This window comes from Canis aureus, chromosome 12 (genome assembly GCF_053574225.1).
Source record: "Canis aureus isolate CA01 chromosome 12, VMU_Caureus_v.1.0, whole genome shotgun sequence".
NCBI classification, from domain to species: domain Eukaryota; kingdom Metazoa; phylum Chordata; class Mammalia; order Carnivora; family Canidae; genus Canis; species Canis aureus.
This window is the reverse complement of record NC_135622.1, coordinates 2,720,745-2,737,424: the sequence shown is the minus strand read 5'-3', so window position 1 is coordinate 2,737,424 and position 16,680 is coordinate 2,720,745. Positions and strand designations below refer to the sequence as shown.

At 44.9% G+C, this 16,680-nt stretch overlaps 1 protein-coding gene across 1 annotated transcript; it reads left to right on the top strand.

Moving 5' to 3' along the window:
* The first annotated feature begins 1,038 nt into the window (after window positions 1–1,038).
* PRR9 (proline rich 9) lies at window positions 1,039–2,805 on the top strand. Its single transcript, XM_077916015.1, has 2 exons — window positions 1,039–1,176; window positions 1,665–2,805. Exon 2 carries the CDS (start codon window positions 1,685–1,687, stop codon window positions 2,009–2,011), a length of 327 nt encoding a protein of 108 aa, XP_077772141.1. The 5' UTR covers window positions 1,039–1,176; window positions 1,665–1,684; the 3' UTR covers window positions 2,012–2,805.
* The last annotated feature ends 13,875 nt before the right edge of the window (window positions 2,806–16,680 follow it).

Below are 16,680 nucleotides of genomic sequence, written 5' to 3'. Positions count from 1 at the left end.
TTTATCTTCCACCTACTAGACCCCTAGCCTCTAGAAACCTACAACCCAGGTAGTAATAAGATCTTGTACATAAGTAACTGGAATTCCTAATAACTACAGTAAATATCACATAAATAGCACCAACAATAGGCATTATGGGAGTTCAGAAGGAGGTGAATTCATTTCTGGCTCTTGGAAGGTAGACTTGAGTAGAGCCTTGCAGAGGGCTTAGGGGTTCACAAGTCACAGAGAGAGGGGGCACACAAGACAGAACTGGGAGCCACACAGAGGCTTGGAAGCAGGGAAAACTGGCTGTGTTTGCTTTGAAACTTTTCCTTTCATCGCCCCGGCTTTTATTGACCTAAGTTGTAGGAAAAGTTTTTCCAGAAAGCAAGGAGGCAGACCAATATTGTTCCATCCTGTTTTCTTGGTCACTGTGAAAATTCTGTGAGTGACTCCATTTTTAGAAATGTCATAAATCAAAGTTAAGAAAATGAAGGTTATCGGCCTTCTCCCTCTCTTTTCCTCCACCGTACTTCACAACTTAAGAGTAACAAATGGGGGGAAAAAAAAGAGTAACAAATGACTCCAATTTCCCCGAAGACTTCTGTGCAGGAAAATCACTATCTCCAGGAGACTGTAGATCCTTTGTATGCTTGGGACCATAGGACAATCCATCTTCCTTGGGTCTGGAAGTGTGATTTTCAGGCTCAAAGAAGAGACATCCAGTGGAAATGTCTGAAATCGGCCATACATGGCCTTGACCCAGATAGACCCCAAGGCCTTAGGCCTTCCTGTGGGTAAAGACAAGATGAGTAAGATGGATCTTATCTCTTGCCACCTCCTGAACCAGTTTGGGCAGACAAGGAACCCCATCCCAGTTTAACAGACTAAGATAACGTTTTATGAACATTCTTTCGCTGCTACCTCTAATGAGAGAGATCTGAAAGGAGCCCCTCCCTGCTGAGGTCTGGTAAGGACCCAGCAGCCCAAATGGAGACTGATTAACAGGCATCCCAAGCAGTGACTCAAACTATGGGCAATTTCAGAGGAAGCTCGTTATGTTGACTCCACAATTAGGACATCAGCCCACGTGGCCAGTCAGTACTGCAGGAGGCAGGACCAGGCACTATATAAAAGTCCCTATTCTGCTGAGCCCTGCAATCCACATCCTTTGTTGAGTCTTGCTGAAGACAGGTAAGTGGAGACATCTGTGCCCTCTCTCCCTCCCACTTGCTGCTCTGCCTTCAGGAGGCTCCTCTCTTCCTCCACTGCACTGTACTTCCCACTGATTTTCAGTGGTTTGCCATTTCTTGGGCCTCTCACACCATCCTGTGTATCTGTCTAGTCTCTTGTACCTGGTTTTCAAAAAGATTAGTCAAATAGAGGAAAAGGGAAGATCTGTGGTGGAACTAAGTGTCAGGTAGGATTGGGCTATGAGTATCTAGACAAGAGCTATGAAAATATTCCCACCTAGGATATGGTTATCAGAGGGAGCTGAAATAGGGATCGAAAAGAGAAAAGGATAAAAAAAATAAAAAATAAATAAAAAATTAAAAAACTGCAAACAAGTTCTTAGGGTTAATAATCATTCACTTTCCATTTCCCTCTACCAACCCGTCATCTCCCAGTTCCCATCCTAGTACTATTACTAAAGTTAATTTCAAATCTTGTGTTTGTTTCAGGTCCTGCTATCCACCCTAGGATGTCATTTAATGAACAACAGTGCAAGCAGCCATGTGTGCCTCCTCCATGTCTTCAAAAGACCCAAGAGCAATGCCAGGCAAAGGCTGAGGAGGTATGCCTCCCTTCATGCCAGGATCCCTGCCAAGAGAAGTGCCCAGTGCAAGTTCAGGAGGTGTGTCTTCCTCAGTGCCAGGAGTTAAACCAAGAGAGTTGCCCACAGCAGGTCCAAGACCAATTCCCACCTCAGTGTATAGAGCCATACCAGGAGCTATCTCAGACAAAATGTGTGGAAGTTTGTCCACAGAAAGTTCAAGAAAAGTGCTTATCCCTCAGCAAGGGAAAGTAGGGTCTCATAATGCCATCTTGAGTCAAGAAGATGGCCAACAGATGAAAACCGAATCCAAGCCCATGCAATGGTAGCCTCCACCTGTGGGTACCTCTCTGTGCACTTTGTTCTTGCTGCCTGGCTTCTTCAGTATTCCAGGACTGGGTCTGTTGTCTCTGAAGACATTTTTCTCTGCATTTCATCAATCTCTGTGAATAAGTATTGTTTTCAGCAGTCTAGTGGAAAGTAGAAACTGTAGGAAGAGTGCTGTTATAAGGGAAGACCATAGAAACATCATCCAGCTTCCATGGGGCATGAACTCACCCAGCCCTGAGTGTGTAACAGCCAAGAATGATGCTTCCATACATCATTCAGAGCATCAGCCTCTACTCGAGCATCAAAACAAGTTGACTTTTGATGGACTTTGCACTGATTACCACCACCACCACCATGAATACTGAGAAGAGGTTGGTGGTGTTACAGAAATAAAAACTTGGGTCACTTTGTCTATGCATCCTAAAAAGGAAATGCAAATGATTGGACATTGGAATGTTAGTTGTGCTTTTAAAAATGAAACAAAAGCATATAATGATTTAATCCAAACAGTCAATAAGGACAGATGAGATGGGGTGTCTGGGGTCCTGATTGATCTTGTGCTTGATGGCTGGTTTGCTTTGGGCCCTATAATTTCATATTACATGCTTTAGAGATGTGATTTGTGTCCGTGTGGTGCAATCTGGGCTGTTCTCCAGCTTCATTGCTTTCTTCTCCCTGGCGAAGGTAAAATATAAAATAAAATTGATCTCAAGGCTGAAGTCTGGCTTGATGTGTGTTCTTTCTTCCTCCTCACTGCCCAACCACAGTCCCTCCCTGTGATGATCATGTTCCACCTTTTTTTGGACAATCTGGAGTAGGAATGAAAAACAGAGTTCTCAGGTGCAGATAAAACAACAATGTTGACAGAGGCCTCATAGAAGTTCACGTGGATTGTTCCACTCCCACTCATAATGCATCATGAGCTCACTTATGCACACATTTCCCACCTAGGAGAATCCATCAGAGCCTGGGACATGCCTACACTCAGAATTTCACATCCAGAATTCTTGCCACTATGACTTTCCTCTCTGATCCTTGCTTTTGGGAGAAAGGACTCAAATGGGGAGGAGGAGTATTATATGAAAGAAGGAGTCCCCAGTGAATCTATGATATCTTTCAAGCATAGCATCACTGTCAGAAGGAAGAACTAAGCATAATTCTGAGATGAATAGACTCAAGGACCAAAATAGGCCTACCATCTCAGATTTCAGGAAAGCCCGTCAGCCCAGGTTACCTCCCTGTAGCATAACACCCACTTCCTCTCACTGAAAGGATCCAGTAGAAGCAAGACTTACTTACATGAAAGACCTCATAGCTGCTTCCTCAGTGGTGCCTTGAGGTCTGATCTGGACTCTTAAGTCATAGAGCCAGTCTCCTAAGATCTGAAGAGGCCCATCACACCCCTGGGCCACCCCCCCTTCCGAGTCAGCCCATATGAGTAGACCCAGTGGGGAGCTACTTGGCTGACTTGAGGGCCTTGCAGCACTGGACTCACCTCAATCCCTTAATCTTAGAGATTTTCTAAGGCAAGAGAGGAGGATGCAGGGGGAAACTTGGGGGAAGATTTCAAGCAGTGACATGAAGCCCTGAGGGCTCACTGACTCTGCAGATGGCAAACACAGGCCCTGAGCTCTATGCACATTTTCTGAGGGAATCCTGGCAGCAGCTCGAGGGGTTCATGCATTGCCCCTTTATCTTTATTAGGGAACTGGTCTGGCCTCACAAAGCAAGTAAGTGGTGAAGTCAAGATTCCAACTGGAGTCCCTCCTGATTCCAGAATAGAGCTTTTACTTGTATGAAGAAGTGCCTATGACACACAGAAAGATTTTCAGAACTGACTTCACATTCATTTATTCATCCACCTACTGAGTGCCAGGGGCTAGAAAGACAGTGGTGAACAGGCAGGCAGCATCCCTGAGCAGAACTAGAAAGCTGCTTTCCATAGGCCATGCCTGCCTAGGGGGCCTCTCTAAAACCTGGACATCCCAAGTACTGAACGTCTCCAGGTGCTTGAATCGCAGTTCTTTTCCCTCCCTGCATGTTTGGAATAAATTCTCTCTTCTATTTTCTGGCTTTGGAATAAGCCTGTGCTCCCCCTGGGCCACAACCTACAACAGGCCCAGAGAACCCTCCTAGCAGTAGAGCTTCTAACTGGGCTGGGGGAGGGGAGAGAGGTTCATGACACTTCTCCAGCCTGGCTCAAGCCCAAGAAATGTCTTTGTTCTCCAGCACTAAAAGCATACACAGATTGAAGTCCAAGATAGGGCACTCAGACGCTGAGCAGAAGTGCATGCTAACACGCAGAGAGAGTCCATCAACATCAGAGAAAGAACTGCCTGCTGATTACAGGGGAGGCCTCAGTAGATGGCAAGGAGACACACCTACAGATTGTAGATGAAGGAACAGACATCAAGGAGCCAGAAGACCTTCATCACACTCTGCCATGAGAACGGCCATACCTTCCTCGTGCTCACAGAGCTCTGACCTAGGCCCTGCCCACACTGCTGCTACAGGGTCAGGGCCCTAATGACATGGGTCTGGGACATGGGACGGTTAGGATGTAGGTGTTTGTACCTGTGCTGAAACCTTTCAGAAAGAGGGAGAGAGACATTAACAAGGGGAGTCTGGATTTAGAAGTTCTAGTTGACAGTCCCTAAGGAAAAGACAAAACTGGAGCCCATAATTTGAATATACTCCCAGATCGAGCACCCATAGCTGCATAACTGAAATTCACAACTATCCTGATTCCCCCCCAAATGTGAGCTCTGACCCTAAACGAACTTAAGCTTTCCTCATATGAGCATGACCTCACAGCTTCATGAGCCTATAGGCAACACGCAAGTAAGTTTGTGCAGCACTGTTCCCTAGAAAGAATGTAGGCCTCTAGTAGTCAATCATTAATAGAGATCGATGTACTTACGCTTTATCAACTGAGCTGTAAGCCTCATTTTGTGAGCTTCTTGCTACTTTCATGTTGAAATCTTCCAGTTTGGTAAACTATTCTTTTGTCCTTTTCTCTTAACTTGATTTGATTTCAGTTTTGATACAGTGAATTCAATATGTGACAAGAGTGGACCTATGGGCTCCATGTGTCAAGAGTAAAAGTATCAAGAAAACATCAGTAGATATTTACAGAGAACCCACTCTGCACCAGGCTCTGGAGAACTGTTGGGATGGACCCATGTGATAGTAAAATGGCCTGAACACTTTCATATTAGAAACTGTTGAAATATATTTAGACTAGAAAATAAAATACCCAAGGGATCAGGATAGCTTTTCTCAATATTTTAAGTGCTTTAGTGGGGAAGGGATTGGATTTCTGCGAGGTTCTAAAGGACACAGTGGGGATCTATGGATAGAAGTTACTGATTTGGTTCAGTTTAAGAATTTTCTTATGATGAGATTTGTTTGCTGGTGACAAGAGCTTCCCTTGGACATGCTACATTCCCATGAACTAGAAGAATGCAACTAGGGAGTGATGGCAAGTGTGAATACTAAGCCTCCGCCCAACCTGTCCGGCACTAAGATTCAACTAGCTCATCTAGCTCTCCTGGGCAAAATGGGACCCAGGGGCAGGGGAACGTAACAGGACAAAGAGACTCAGAAGGCCAGACCCTGAGGTCAGAAGACAGAGAAAATTACTCTGGCCTCTAGGACACTGCTTGGAAGCCCTAGGGACCAGCACAGGGTGCTTCATGGCTTGAGACTAAGGAAAGGAGGAAGTTAAGTGATGGCAAGTGGCTCCCTCAAATTTAGGTATTTTCTTAGTATCTTTATGGGGCCCAAACATTTCATCCTTAAGTAGTACCTTATAATAATTCCTCACCAACTTCCAAATCCAACCTTCCCAGTCTAGGTTTAGAACATCTCTCTCCCCTTTATTCCTTGCTTCTTTGCCTTCTGGACCTCCTTTCTCTCCTGGGCCAGAGGTGGCCCATCTATTCCAGTGCATGTGTACCTGAGAACCCATCATAGCCTCCTTTCTACCTGCATCAGTCTCTCTCTCTCCCACCCAGGATTCTCCCTCTGCTTGTGTCTGTCAGCCCATGAGTTTCAAACTTACCTCCTCCTGGAAATCTTCCATGTCAAGGAGCCAGCAGGTGCATCTACACAAGTTTCGAGAGGTCTGTTTCCCCCTTGCAGCTACCCTGTGTGTAATTACCTGTATCTCCTGTCAGCATGAGAGCCATGGATGGCAGCTGTGCCTTGCTGTGCTCTTTGCCTGTCTTCATGGGGCCAACTACCTTGAAGTCTTAGGAACTCCCAGAGTCAGTAAACCAGCATGCCCTCTGAGCAGAGACAAAAAAAGGCTTCTTTTATTTATAGGGTGACAAACCATCCTGGCTTGCCTGGGACTAAGGGGGTGTCCAGCATGCAGGACTTTTGATTTTAAAATTGCACTGGTCCCAGGGAAACCAAGACAAGTTGGTTACCCTGTCTGTGTACCTGCATATATAGGACATGATGTTTGTTGCTATGGGAACACAGAGGGAAAGCAGATGAGATGTCTATGCTGGAGGAATTTGCAGCCCAAGATTGAAATGGGGAGAACTTTCTGAAAAACTGTGTACCCAGAAGGCTTAGTGCCTACTGCCTGCTGTCCATCACAGCACCATTCTGGGTATGCATATGCGTGTGCATGTGTGTCTGTGTGTGTCTGTGTGTGTTGGGTGAGGGACACTAGATCAACTGGCAGGTCCCCAGGCTAGCCCTGTATAAGTACAAACTGTTAGATCCTTGGCCAGAGAAGTAGTATAGTGGGAGATATCCCCATGTCCTCCACTCCATTCCCACTGCCATCTCTAACCTCAGGATGCCTCGGTCAATGGGTGGCAGGTCTGGACTCAGCCACTCTTGCTCTTTCTTCTCTCCCATGGATATTTGCCTCTCACCTAGAGGTGGCTGGAAGAAGAGAGGGTGGGCTGGCAGGGCTCTGCATCTCCCACACTCCCAACCTCCCAACCAATCTTGTACCCACCAGCCCTCTTAAAAAAATAAATTAATAAATTAAATTTAATTTAATTAAATTTAAAAAAAAAAAAACAAAACCCTAGGGACTGCTTCTGTTTATCCAAGAGCACCATCTACTGGCCACAGAGGCACTGGGCCTTCTGTGGGCCACACCCATCCTGGCCTTATGTCTGAGAAGGCCACACTGAGGGTTAGCCAAGGCAAGGTGCTGGTGGAGGCAACAGCAGAGATGTAGCATCTAATGGAATAAGAGGAAGGCTTAATATGCAAGACAGAGTTATATAACATATGTGGCAGGTGCATTAGGCATGGTGGTTCAGAATATAGGCTCAGGAATCCGACTGTAAGGATTAAAACCTTCTATAAAAATTAGTGAAAGGGAATAAAGGGAAAGGAGGGAAAATGAGTGAAAATATCAATGAGGGTGACTAAACATGAGAGACACCTAACTCTGGGAAATGAACAAGGGGTAGTGGAAGGGGAGGTGGGCGGGGGGGGGGGGGAAGGGGTTGGGGTGACTGGGTGATGGGCACTGAGGGGGGCACTTGGTGGGATGAGCACTGGGTGTTATGCTAAATGTTGGCAAATTGAACTCCAATAAAATAAATAGATAGATAGATAGATAGGTAGATGATAGATAAATAAAACCTATTCTTTCTTAAAAAAAAATTTTTTTTGAAGGCTTGTTGGTACCAAGCACTGTTGCAAGCACTGAAGATTTAGCAGTGAACTAGATGCATAGAGTTTCTGCCTCCCAGAGCCTACATGAAGAGGAGGAGACAGACAAGAAGCATGTGAGCAAATGCATAAATAAAGAAAACGTAGGAAATAAAAGAGTGACAAAATACTCTGGTAAGGAAGGGTGCTCTTTAGTCAGGAAAAGCTACTCTGAACAGGTGACATCTAAGTATAAACATGAAGGAGCCAGAGGAGCCAGCCATGTAGGGATTGGGGGCAAGTTTAGCAGAGCAATAAGGAACTCAAGGAAGCTCCACAGGCAGTGGCCTCTGGAGTATCACTCCAGATACACATTTGAAGGTGGACACTGACCAACTTTTAATCCATTCAAATGAATGTGGGTGGAAGGGCAAGGCCTCTGGGCACCATGTCATACAGGTGGTGATTGAAAAATGGGAGTATTTCATCCAGAGATGAGAAAGATTTACAAAGCATGTGGCAGCTGTCTTTAGACTTTTCCAATATGACTCCAGAGGGGAAGAGCATGTCTCCGTGAGTTTAGGGTACAGAAAGGCAGGTTTATACTCATAACAGGAATCAAATGGCCCAGCAGTGAAATGGGCTACTTGTACAGTAGTGAAAGTATGCAAGAAGAGGCCAAATGGTAATAAAAAGTTTGAACTAGATTTTTAAAAATCTTGCATCAACACAAAATTGAACAAAACTTTTCTAAAATTTTAAAGAGAAAGGAAAAGTTTTATTCGAGCCCTAGTTAGGACAACTGTCCAGGATATACAATTTTCATAAGTAGAGTGCTCCAGGGAAGAAACATTTAAAAGGTATAAGTTGGTATACAGTTAAGGTATAATGTTATACAGGTTTTGAGTAAGGGACAGGCAGGGCTAGGTAGGGAGAGATAGGTAGGGGGCTACAGGGATCAGGCTCACAGAAATCCCAAAAGTGTGGAGGTGAAAGGAAATCAGAGATAAGGGAAACCAGACCATCCTGTCCCAGGTGTCAGAGGTGGGGTCTTGTTGTTATAACAGGTACTTGTGACCAACAAAGAATTACTGGACCCTAAAAAGGAAGTGCACCATTAAAGGTGTCATCACTAGTCCTTACTCAGTGGTGATATCAGTAGAGGGTTAAGATGATTTAAGTGTCTGGCTAGCTTTCAATAAAAGACCAACCCTAAAAGCCCTTAGTGGCTACCCTGTCAGGATCCCTCTTATTCCTGAAAGTATTTTCTGTATCCTTGCTTAGTGAAACTCTCTTTTTTTCTGTATCCTTTTTTTCTGTATCCTTGCTTAGTGAAACTCTCCTTTGTCCTCGAGATTCAGTCTTGATGCTGATCCCTGAGGCAAGAACCTCACTCTCCCGCTTGTTTGTTTGTTTGTTTGTTTGTTTTGGGGGGGGAGTTCAAACAGTTAAAAGTCATCACGACAAAGGGCATTCCAGAAAGCTAAGCTACAGGCTTTGTCTTACGTTTTTAGTATGTGCAAGATCATGGCTTTAATCTGATGGGAACCAGGAAGGTTTTTCTGTTTTTCTTATCTTTACTTTTGGTTATTATTATCTTTTTGTAATGATGCAGATGTACAATGTGTGATTGGGGCAGAAACAGAGCCCATGCTTTTGTTACATTACTTTTTTCTCTGCTGGTGCCCTCAGTTCATGGTCTCGCCACTCTGAAGAATGAAGACAAAGGCCAGACAGAGTGTGGGCAGCAAAGCAAGGTTTATTGAGCGATATAACAAAGCTCTAGAAGAGGAAGAGGACTTGTGATGGTTGCCACTGGAGTTTCTAAATCTAGGAGCTTTTATGGGCTTGTTGGTGGGCGGTTAACCCTCCCTGTGCCTGTCATCCAGTCAAGCTTTTGTCACCCTTTTGTCACATGGGAAAGGGTGAAGGGCTTCTTCCAGGATGGTGTAAAATCCTTTTAAGAGTGGTAGGGCTGGAGCTGGAGCCCCTGGTTCCTCCCTGCCTGTCTTCCCACTATCCTTTATCACTTTGAAGTCTTGTTAAGTCATCTTGACCTTGGCAAATATTAAAGCATAGCTTCCCTGGGAGCCCAGGAATAAGGCCCACAAATGTTGAAATTTTCCTTTATCACTTGTTTTTTTTTTTTTTTTTAAGCTTTTTTTTTCTTTAAGACTTTACTTTTTTTCATGAGAGACCCACACAGAGAGAGAGACAGAGGCAGAGACACAGGCAGAGGGAGAAGCAGGCTCCATGCAAAAAGCCCAGCGTGGAACTTGTTGTGCCCAAGATTGCGAATCCGAGAAACCACGGAGGAGCCGACACCGATGCAAACACACGAGGGTTTATTTACAAGCTCGAGCTTGGGTCCAAGTGTACCCGACACAGCGGAGCGGGGACTTGGACCCCGAGCTGGGTTTCAGCTTAGTTTTTTATAGGCTGGTCTAGGGGACCTCCAGAAGGGGGGAGGAATTTCTCAAGTTCTGTTTACATTCTGATATGGGGCCTTCAAGGGCACTGAGCTCTGTTCTCATTCTAATAGGGGCTTCCTGCCCTTGGCTTGGGCTCTGTTCTTATTCTAATATGGGACTTTCTAGGACGTTAAGCTGTAGGCTGTTTTTTTTCCCTGTAACTGAAGTGATGTAAAGTTCAGCTCTTATTCACAGGGGCCTGGGATGGCTGTACTTGTGCTAACGCTGAACTTAAGGTGGAACGGCCTTAATTTTCTCGGCCTCCACAGAACTCAATCCCAGGACTCTAGGATCACTCCCTGGGCGGAAGGCAGGTGCTAAACCACTGAGCCACCCAGGGATCTCCTCCTTTATCACTTGTAAGTCTCCTCTACTCCTGCACTTGAATCGCTTATAGGTTGCTCTGAATATAGCGAAAACAGCTTTTGCCAGCCAATCACTGAAGGGATATGTGTCCCAGAGTCTTAGGACCAAGACTATGGCATATCAGAGTGGAAAACTGGGTGTCAAATACAGAACAAGCTTTTACTCAAACCCAGGCAGATGCTAATAAGTGTGGAGGCTGAGAAAAATTAAGGCCATCCCACCTGAAGTTTAGCATTAGCACAAGTACAGCCATCTTAGGCCCCTGTGAATAAGAGCTGAACTTTACGGGAAAAACTGCGGAATGTCCTCAATGTCCTCAGCAGGGAATCCCATATCAGAAAGACAACAGAGCCCACACCATGGTAGAAAGTCCCATATTAGAATGAGAACAGAGTTCAATGCCCTAAGCCCCATATCAGAATGTAAACAGAACTTGAGAAATTCCTCCATCCCTTCTGAAAATCCCCTAGACCAGCCTATAAAAAACCCAGCTGTAACCCACTTCGGGGCCCAAGTCCCTGCTCCGCTGTGTCGGGTATACTTGGACCCAAGCTCGAGCTCGCTAATAAACCCTCGTGCGCCGGCATCGGTGTCACCTCCTTGGTGGTTTCTCGGATTCGCAATCTTCGGCACAACAATAAAGATGAGGAGTGGAAGTTCTCCTCATCTCCCCTCTCAGTTTGCTTCCATTCTCTGTCACAACACTGGAGATGGGAATTTCTTCCCCTGTAGTGGTCTGAGGAAAAAGTAGTCCAAACTATTCAAGAAAATATCTGAGTATTCCTGGGTCTTAAAACTCTTTATGCTGTATTCCCTCATAACAGAAAATATTTGTGTATGACCTAAAAATATATGAATGTGTTCAACCTCATTATTCATCAGAGAAATACAAAATAAAACCTCAATGGGACACCACAACCCACTGGAATGGCTAAAATTAAAAGGATGGTTGCTGAGGTTGTGGGAGTGCCAATCGGTGCAACTACTTTGGAAAACATTTTGGTAGTTGATGTAATAGTTTTGGATTAGTGTTGCTGGGGTCTGAAGCCAATGGCCAAGAAAAAATTCTTGGATATCTTTGGTGCAAAAAAGTGATTTTTATTAAAACACCAAGTCAGGACCCAAAGGCAGAAAGGGCCACTGTGCTGGCGTTGTGAGGGATGATTGATTGTATACTTGGGAGCTGGGGAAAGTAAGGAAAAAGGGAAATTTCCAAAAGGACTTTCTTGTGCTAAAGAGGATTTGAGCCTGGCTATGGTTAAGCTAAGGTTGTTTTTCCCTCTAACAAAGCATTAAGACAGTTGAGAGTTTCCCACATCACTATGGAGGGGAAAGTGATGTTAATCCTCCAGGAAATTGAGGCTATGGGTTTCTGGAAGTTAAACTATGGATAAATGTATTTTCTTGTAAATCATTGAGACATTTGTAAACTGTTGGAGACTCTACTGGACTGGGATCTCTATCAGTTAACCATTTGTTTTTCCCCTCCCTTTATTGTAGAGCAGCTAGGAGTGGCTGGAGAATGTCACGCTAAGGGTGGGGGTCAGCTTGTGCTTTGCTCTCTGCTTGCCTTCTGCTCCCTCATCACTAGAGATTATTAACGACAAACATGTGACTAGACATTGATGGAGCAACTCCTCTTCTAGGCATGTACTCTGTGGTAAAGGAGAAAATAAAATGGAGTAGCATTGCTCAGAGGAGTATTTAAGACGGAGATGAGTTAGGGACAAACAGGGCTAGGCAGGGCTAGGTAGGGGGCCACAGAATCAGGCTCACTGAAATCCCCAAAATGCTGAGTCTAAGGAAACCAGAGATAAGGGAGCAAGCCAGACCACCCTGCCCTGGGTGTGGGTGGGGAAGGTGTCTTTTTATGACAGTCAGCTGTGACCAACAGAGAATAACCAGACCCCAAACAAGAAGTAAGCCATTAAAGATGTTACCACCAGTCCTAACTCAAACCAAGACGGCACAAGAATCTCAAGGCCACAAGCTTCCCAGTCAGTTCCCAATAAAAGACTGCTGCTACGAGCCCTCAGTGGCAACCCTGTCGGGGCCTCTCACTTCTGAGAGCTTTCTCTGTGTCTTTGCTTAATAAACTTCTATCACTTTTCTCACTCTCCTGTGTCTACAAGATTCATTCTTCGACTCCATGAGACAAGAACCAAGCTCTCTCATTTCAGAGACAGAAGCACATTGAGGAATTGGGACTTAAGCACATCCTCCGTGTCAAATTCTTACAATTGCTGCTGAACTCAGTCAGCTATAGGCCAAGACATCTGCTGCATGTTAGTGATGAAGTTTTGGAATATAGGTGAGGTCCGGAGCCGATGACCAAGAAAGAATTCTTGAGCCGTCTTTGGTGTAAATCGGTGGTTTTATTAAAGCTCGGGGACAGGATCCGTGGGCAGGAAGAGCTGCTGCCCTGGGCCTGTGAGGGGCGGCTGATTACACCTGGGGGTTGGGAGGGGTTGGAGGATAGCTGTACTCTCTAAGGAATTTTGGAAGCAGGGTCTCCAGGACCTGTAAGTCTCCAGGACCTTGAGGGCGCCAGCTATTGTTGGGAAAAGGTCACTAATATTTAAAACCTGAGTCATGAGACCCTTCAGATGTATATCAGTGGGCCATGTGCTTGGGGGATGATTGCCAACATGTATCTTGGGGGTTTAGAGACAATGGAAATTTCTAAAGGAATTTTTATATGTTAAAGTAGACTTATAGGCTCCTGGAGTCAGGCCAAGATTGCCTTCTGCCCTGAGCACAGGATGAACATGGAGGCACCTGAGTCTGTAGAGGGATGTCCCTTTGCCTGTTTCTAGGACTTGTCAATGTGCTGCCCCTGGCTTGTGCCTTGTCCTCAGCTAGCCCTGTGTTCCCGCATCATTAGATTGGACATAAATGAACTTTCTGCCCAGCACTAGCCCTAGTAACCAATCACACACAGATTAGTGCAACTGTAGAGACCAGCACTGATCACATTTTGCTCAAAACAACTTATGTAATTTCTTACTTTCCTCTTTAAAAGCCCTAACATTTGTCTTTCCAGAGCACACTCAATTTTAGTCGACTTTGAGTCTCTCAGACTGCAGTCCCTAATGATGTGGGAAGCAAAGGCAAAGAAAAAAAGCTAAATTTCCTTACTGCCTACAGCCCACTGACAAGTCCTTGGAACAGGTAGAGTGACCTTCCTCTAGGAACCGCTGCCTCGTTGTTAATACTTTGCTAAGGACAAAAGGCAATCTTAGCCCAATCCCTAGGATCCTGTAAGTCTCCTTTGACATATAAAAATTCATTTGAGGGATCCCTGGGTGGCGCAGCGGTTTGGCGCCTGCCTTTGGCCGAGGGTGCGATCCTGGAGACCCGGGATTGAATCCCACATCGGGCTCCCAATGCATGGAGCCTGCTTCTCCCTCTGCCTATGTCTCTGCCTCTCTCTCTCTCTCTCTCTCTCTCTCTCTCTCTGACTATCATAAATAAATAAAATAAAAATATAAATAAATAAATAACAATTCATTTGAAACTTCCTTTGTCTCTAGCCCCCCTCAAAAAAATACATGTTGGCAATCATCCTCCAAGCATGCAATGATATATATCTGAAGGGTCTCATGACTGAACTTTTACCAAACAGGAATAAGTAACCTTTCCCAAATGATAGCTAGCTCCTTCAGGATCCTGGAATTCCAGAATTCCTGAGAGGCTTATGCCATCCCTAACTCCTCCCAACTTGAAAGTATGTAATGGGCCACTCCTCATGACCCCAGTGCAGCTCTTCCTGCCATGGGTCCTGTCCCCATGCTTTAATAAAACTACCGTTTTGCACCAAACAAGTCTTAAGAATTCTTTATGGCTGTCAGCTTCTAACCCTGACATCTTTCCGATATCACTACAATGGAAGAGCACACAATGATTTCACCAGCTGGATCCCAAGACCTGACATGTATTGCCCACCTGCTTGTACTCACTGACCTTTGTCTTACATTTTTCCTTAAACTCTTCTTCCCAGCTTACCTCAACTCAGGCAAATGAAACCTGAAAACACCCCTCAGGTGATGGTGACTGCCCTGACAAGACCTCCTGCTGGCCCAGACCACCCAGACCTTTTGAGCTAAAAGCCCAACTCATGCTTGCACAGATGGCCCATGGAGTGACCCCTGGAATGGGGCAAAGGAATGACCTAACACTACCTTTTCATCATTAATACTAAAATCTCTGCCTAAGGAGGAGCCCCAGCCTCATTTACATAACATTCAATATGTGCATAGGCATGTTTCCTTAAGCCACCTGTGTGACCTTCTGCCCACATCTACATACAGTGACAAGGCTTTCCCTATCTAAATATTCATCCTAACCATAAACAGAAGGAACCCATCCACCCTCTCTCGAGGAGTCATGGTTTTGGAAGTCATTTCCTATGATCTCTTTATTTGCTGCATTTAAAGTTTTCTTTATGCAACAACTTGCCTGATGCAGTTTCTGTGACTTGCCAAGGATCAAACTCATGTTGCTTTGGTTACATTCCCACTGCACATTGAATAAAATTAACCATCATGTACACATTGTTCGAGGTATAGTGGGACAGACAGTCACTTCGGTGCATGCTTATTCATATAAACAAGTATATGCATATGCATGTGCATATTTACCCTGGCCACTGATGTAGGAATGGTTAGGGGCAGATGGGGCAATGCAGGGAAAAATAAGGGAAAGGCCCAGAGTCGGGCTCCCATAAATCCCAAGGACACCGAATGGTCCAGAGTCAGGCTCCTACCCATCCCAAGGAAACAGAGATAAGATAGTAAAAACAGAAAAAATGAATGGACCAGGCTCCCTAGCTCCAAAGTGTTAGGGAGTATCCCCTTTGATGGTTGCCAGACAATTCCAGAGATTCACCAGACCCCAAAACAGCCATATGTCAATCACTTGAGATAGTACAAAGAAACCTCAGGCCTTGGGCCCCCTGGTTAGGTTCCCAATAAAGGCCAGCCAAAAGGCCCTCAGTGGCAACGCTGTCAGGACCCTTCTCACTTCTGAGAGCTTTCTCTGTATCTTTGCTTAATAAACTTCTATCGCTTTACTCACTTTCTTGTGTTATTGAGATTTATTCTTTGACTACATGAGACAAGAACCAGGCCCTCCCGTATCACCATGATGTCCCCACACCAAGATAACCATATTGTTATGGGGTCTCGGACCCATAACATCTGAAATACCCAATACAAAGTATAGTGCCTGGCACGTAATTGGTGTCCAAAAATATTTGTTGAATAATAGATTAATGAAGGAAATTTATTTGATATCAACTGAGCTTTACTGAATGGGAAGAGATTGTAAATGTTAGCATTTATCACCTCCACTCTCTACTTGGTACAGAAATGACCACAACATTCCTGGCAAGTAGTTTTGCCAATTTTAGCAATAAATAGTCCAAGTTGTTGATTGGGGAAAGCTCTTTCAGAAACCTGGAGCTACTTGTAACCAAAACTATTTGGTGACTCTGCTAATGCAAACACTGTGCTAATTATAATTAAAGAGTGATTCTGGTTCCCCACACTAACAAGCTACTCTCAGACACCAGCTGGGTGTCCTAACGATTCAACTCAATTCTGACACCATCTACCTGGAGATGATACCATCAGATTTCATTGATGAGTTAAGGCTCAGTCCCTCAGAACTGTTATGTCCTCCTCCTTACCCATGAGATACCAATAAATAGTCCAAGTTGTTGATGTAGTTTTGGAATATAGGTGACATTTGGTGGGGTGAGGCCTGTTAGGTGACGGCCAAGAAAGAATTCTTGAGACATCTTTGGTGCAAAAAGTTAGTTTTATTAAAGCACAGGGACAGGCCCAAGGGCAGGAAGAGCTGCTGTACTGGAGTTGTGAGGGGTGCTGATTATATACTTGGGAGTTGGGGGAGGTCAGGAAAAGGGAGATTTTCAAAAGAATTTTCATGGGCTAAAGTGGACCTACAAGATGCAATGGAAGCCTTGCCATTGTCAAGCTAAGGTTGTTTTCCCCTCTAGCAAGGCATTAGCATTAAGACGATTGGGAGCTTCCTGGAGGAATGTCACAGATATTCTTCCTACCTAGGACTGGGAGGCTGGGAGGTGGCAGGGTATTAGCTTGTTGTTTA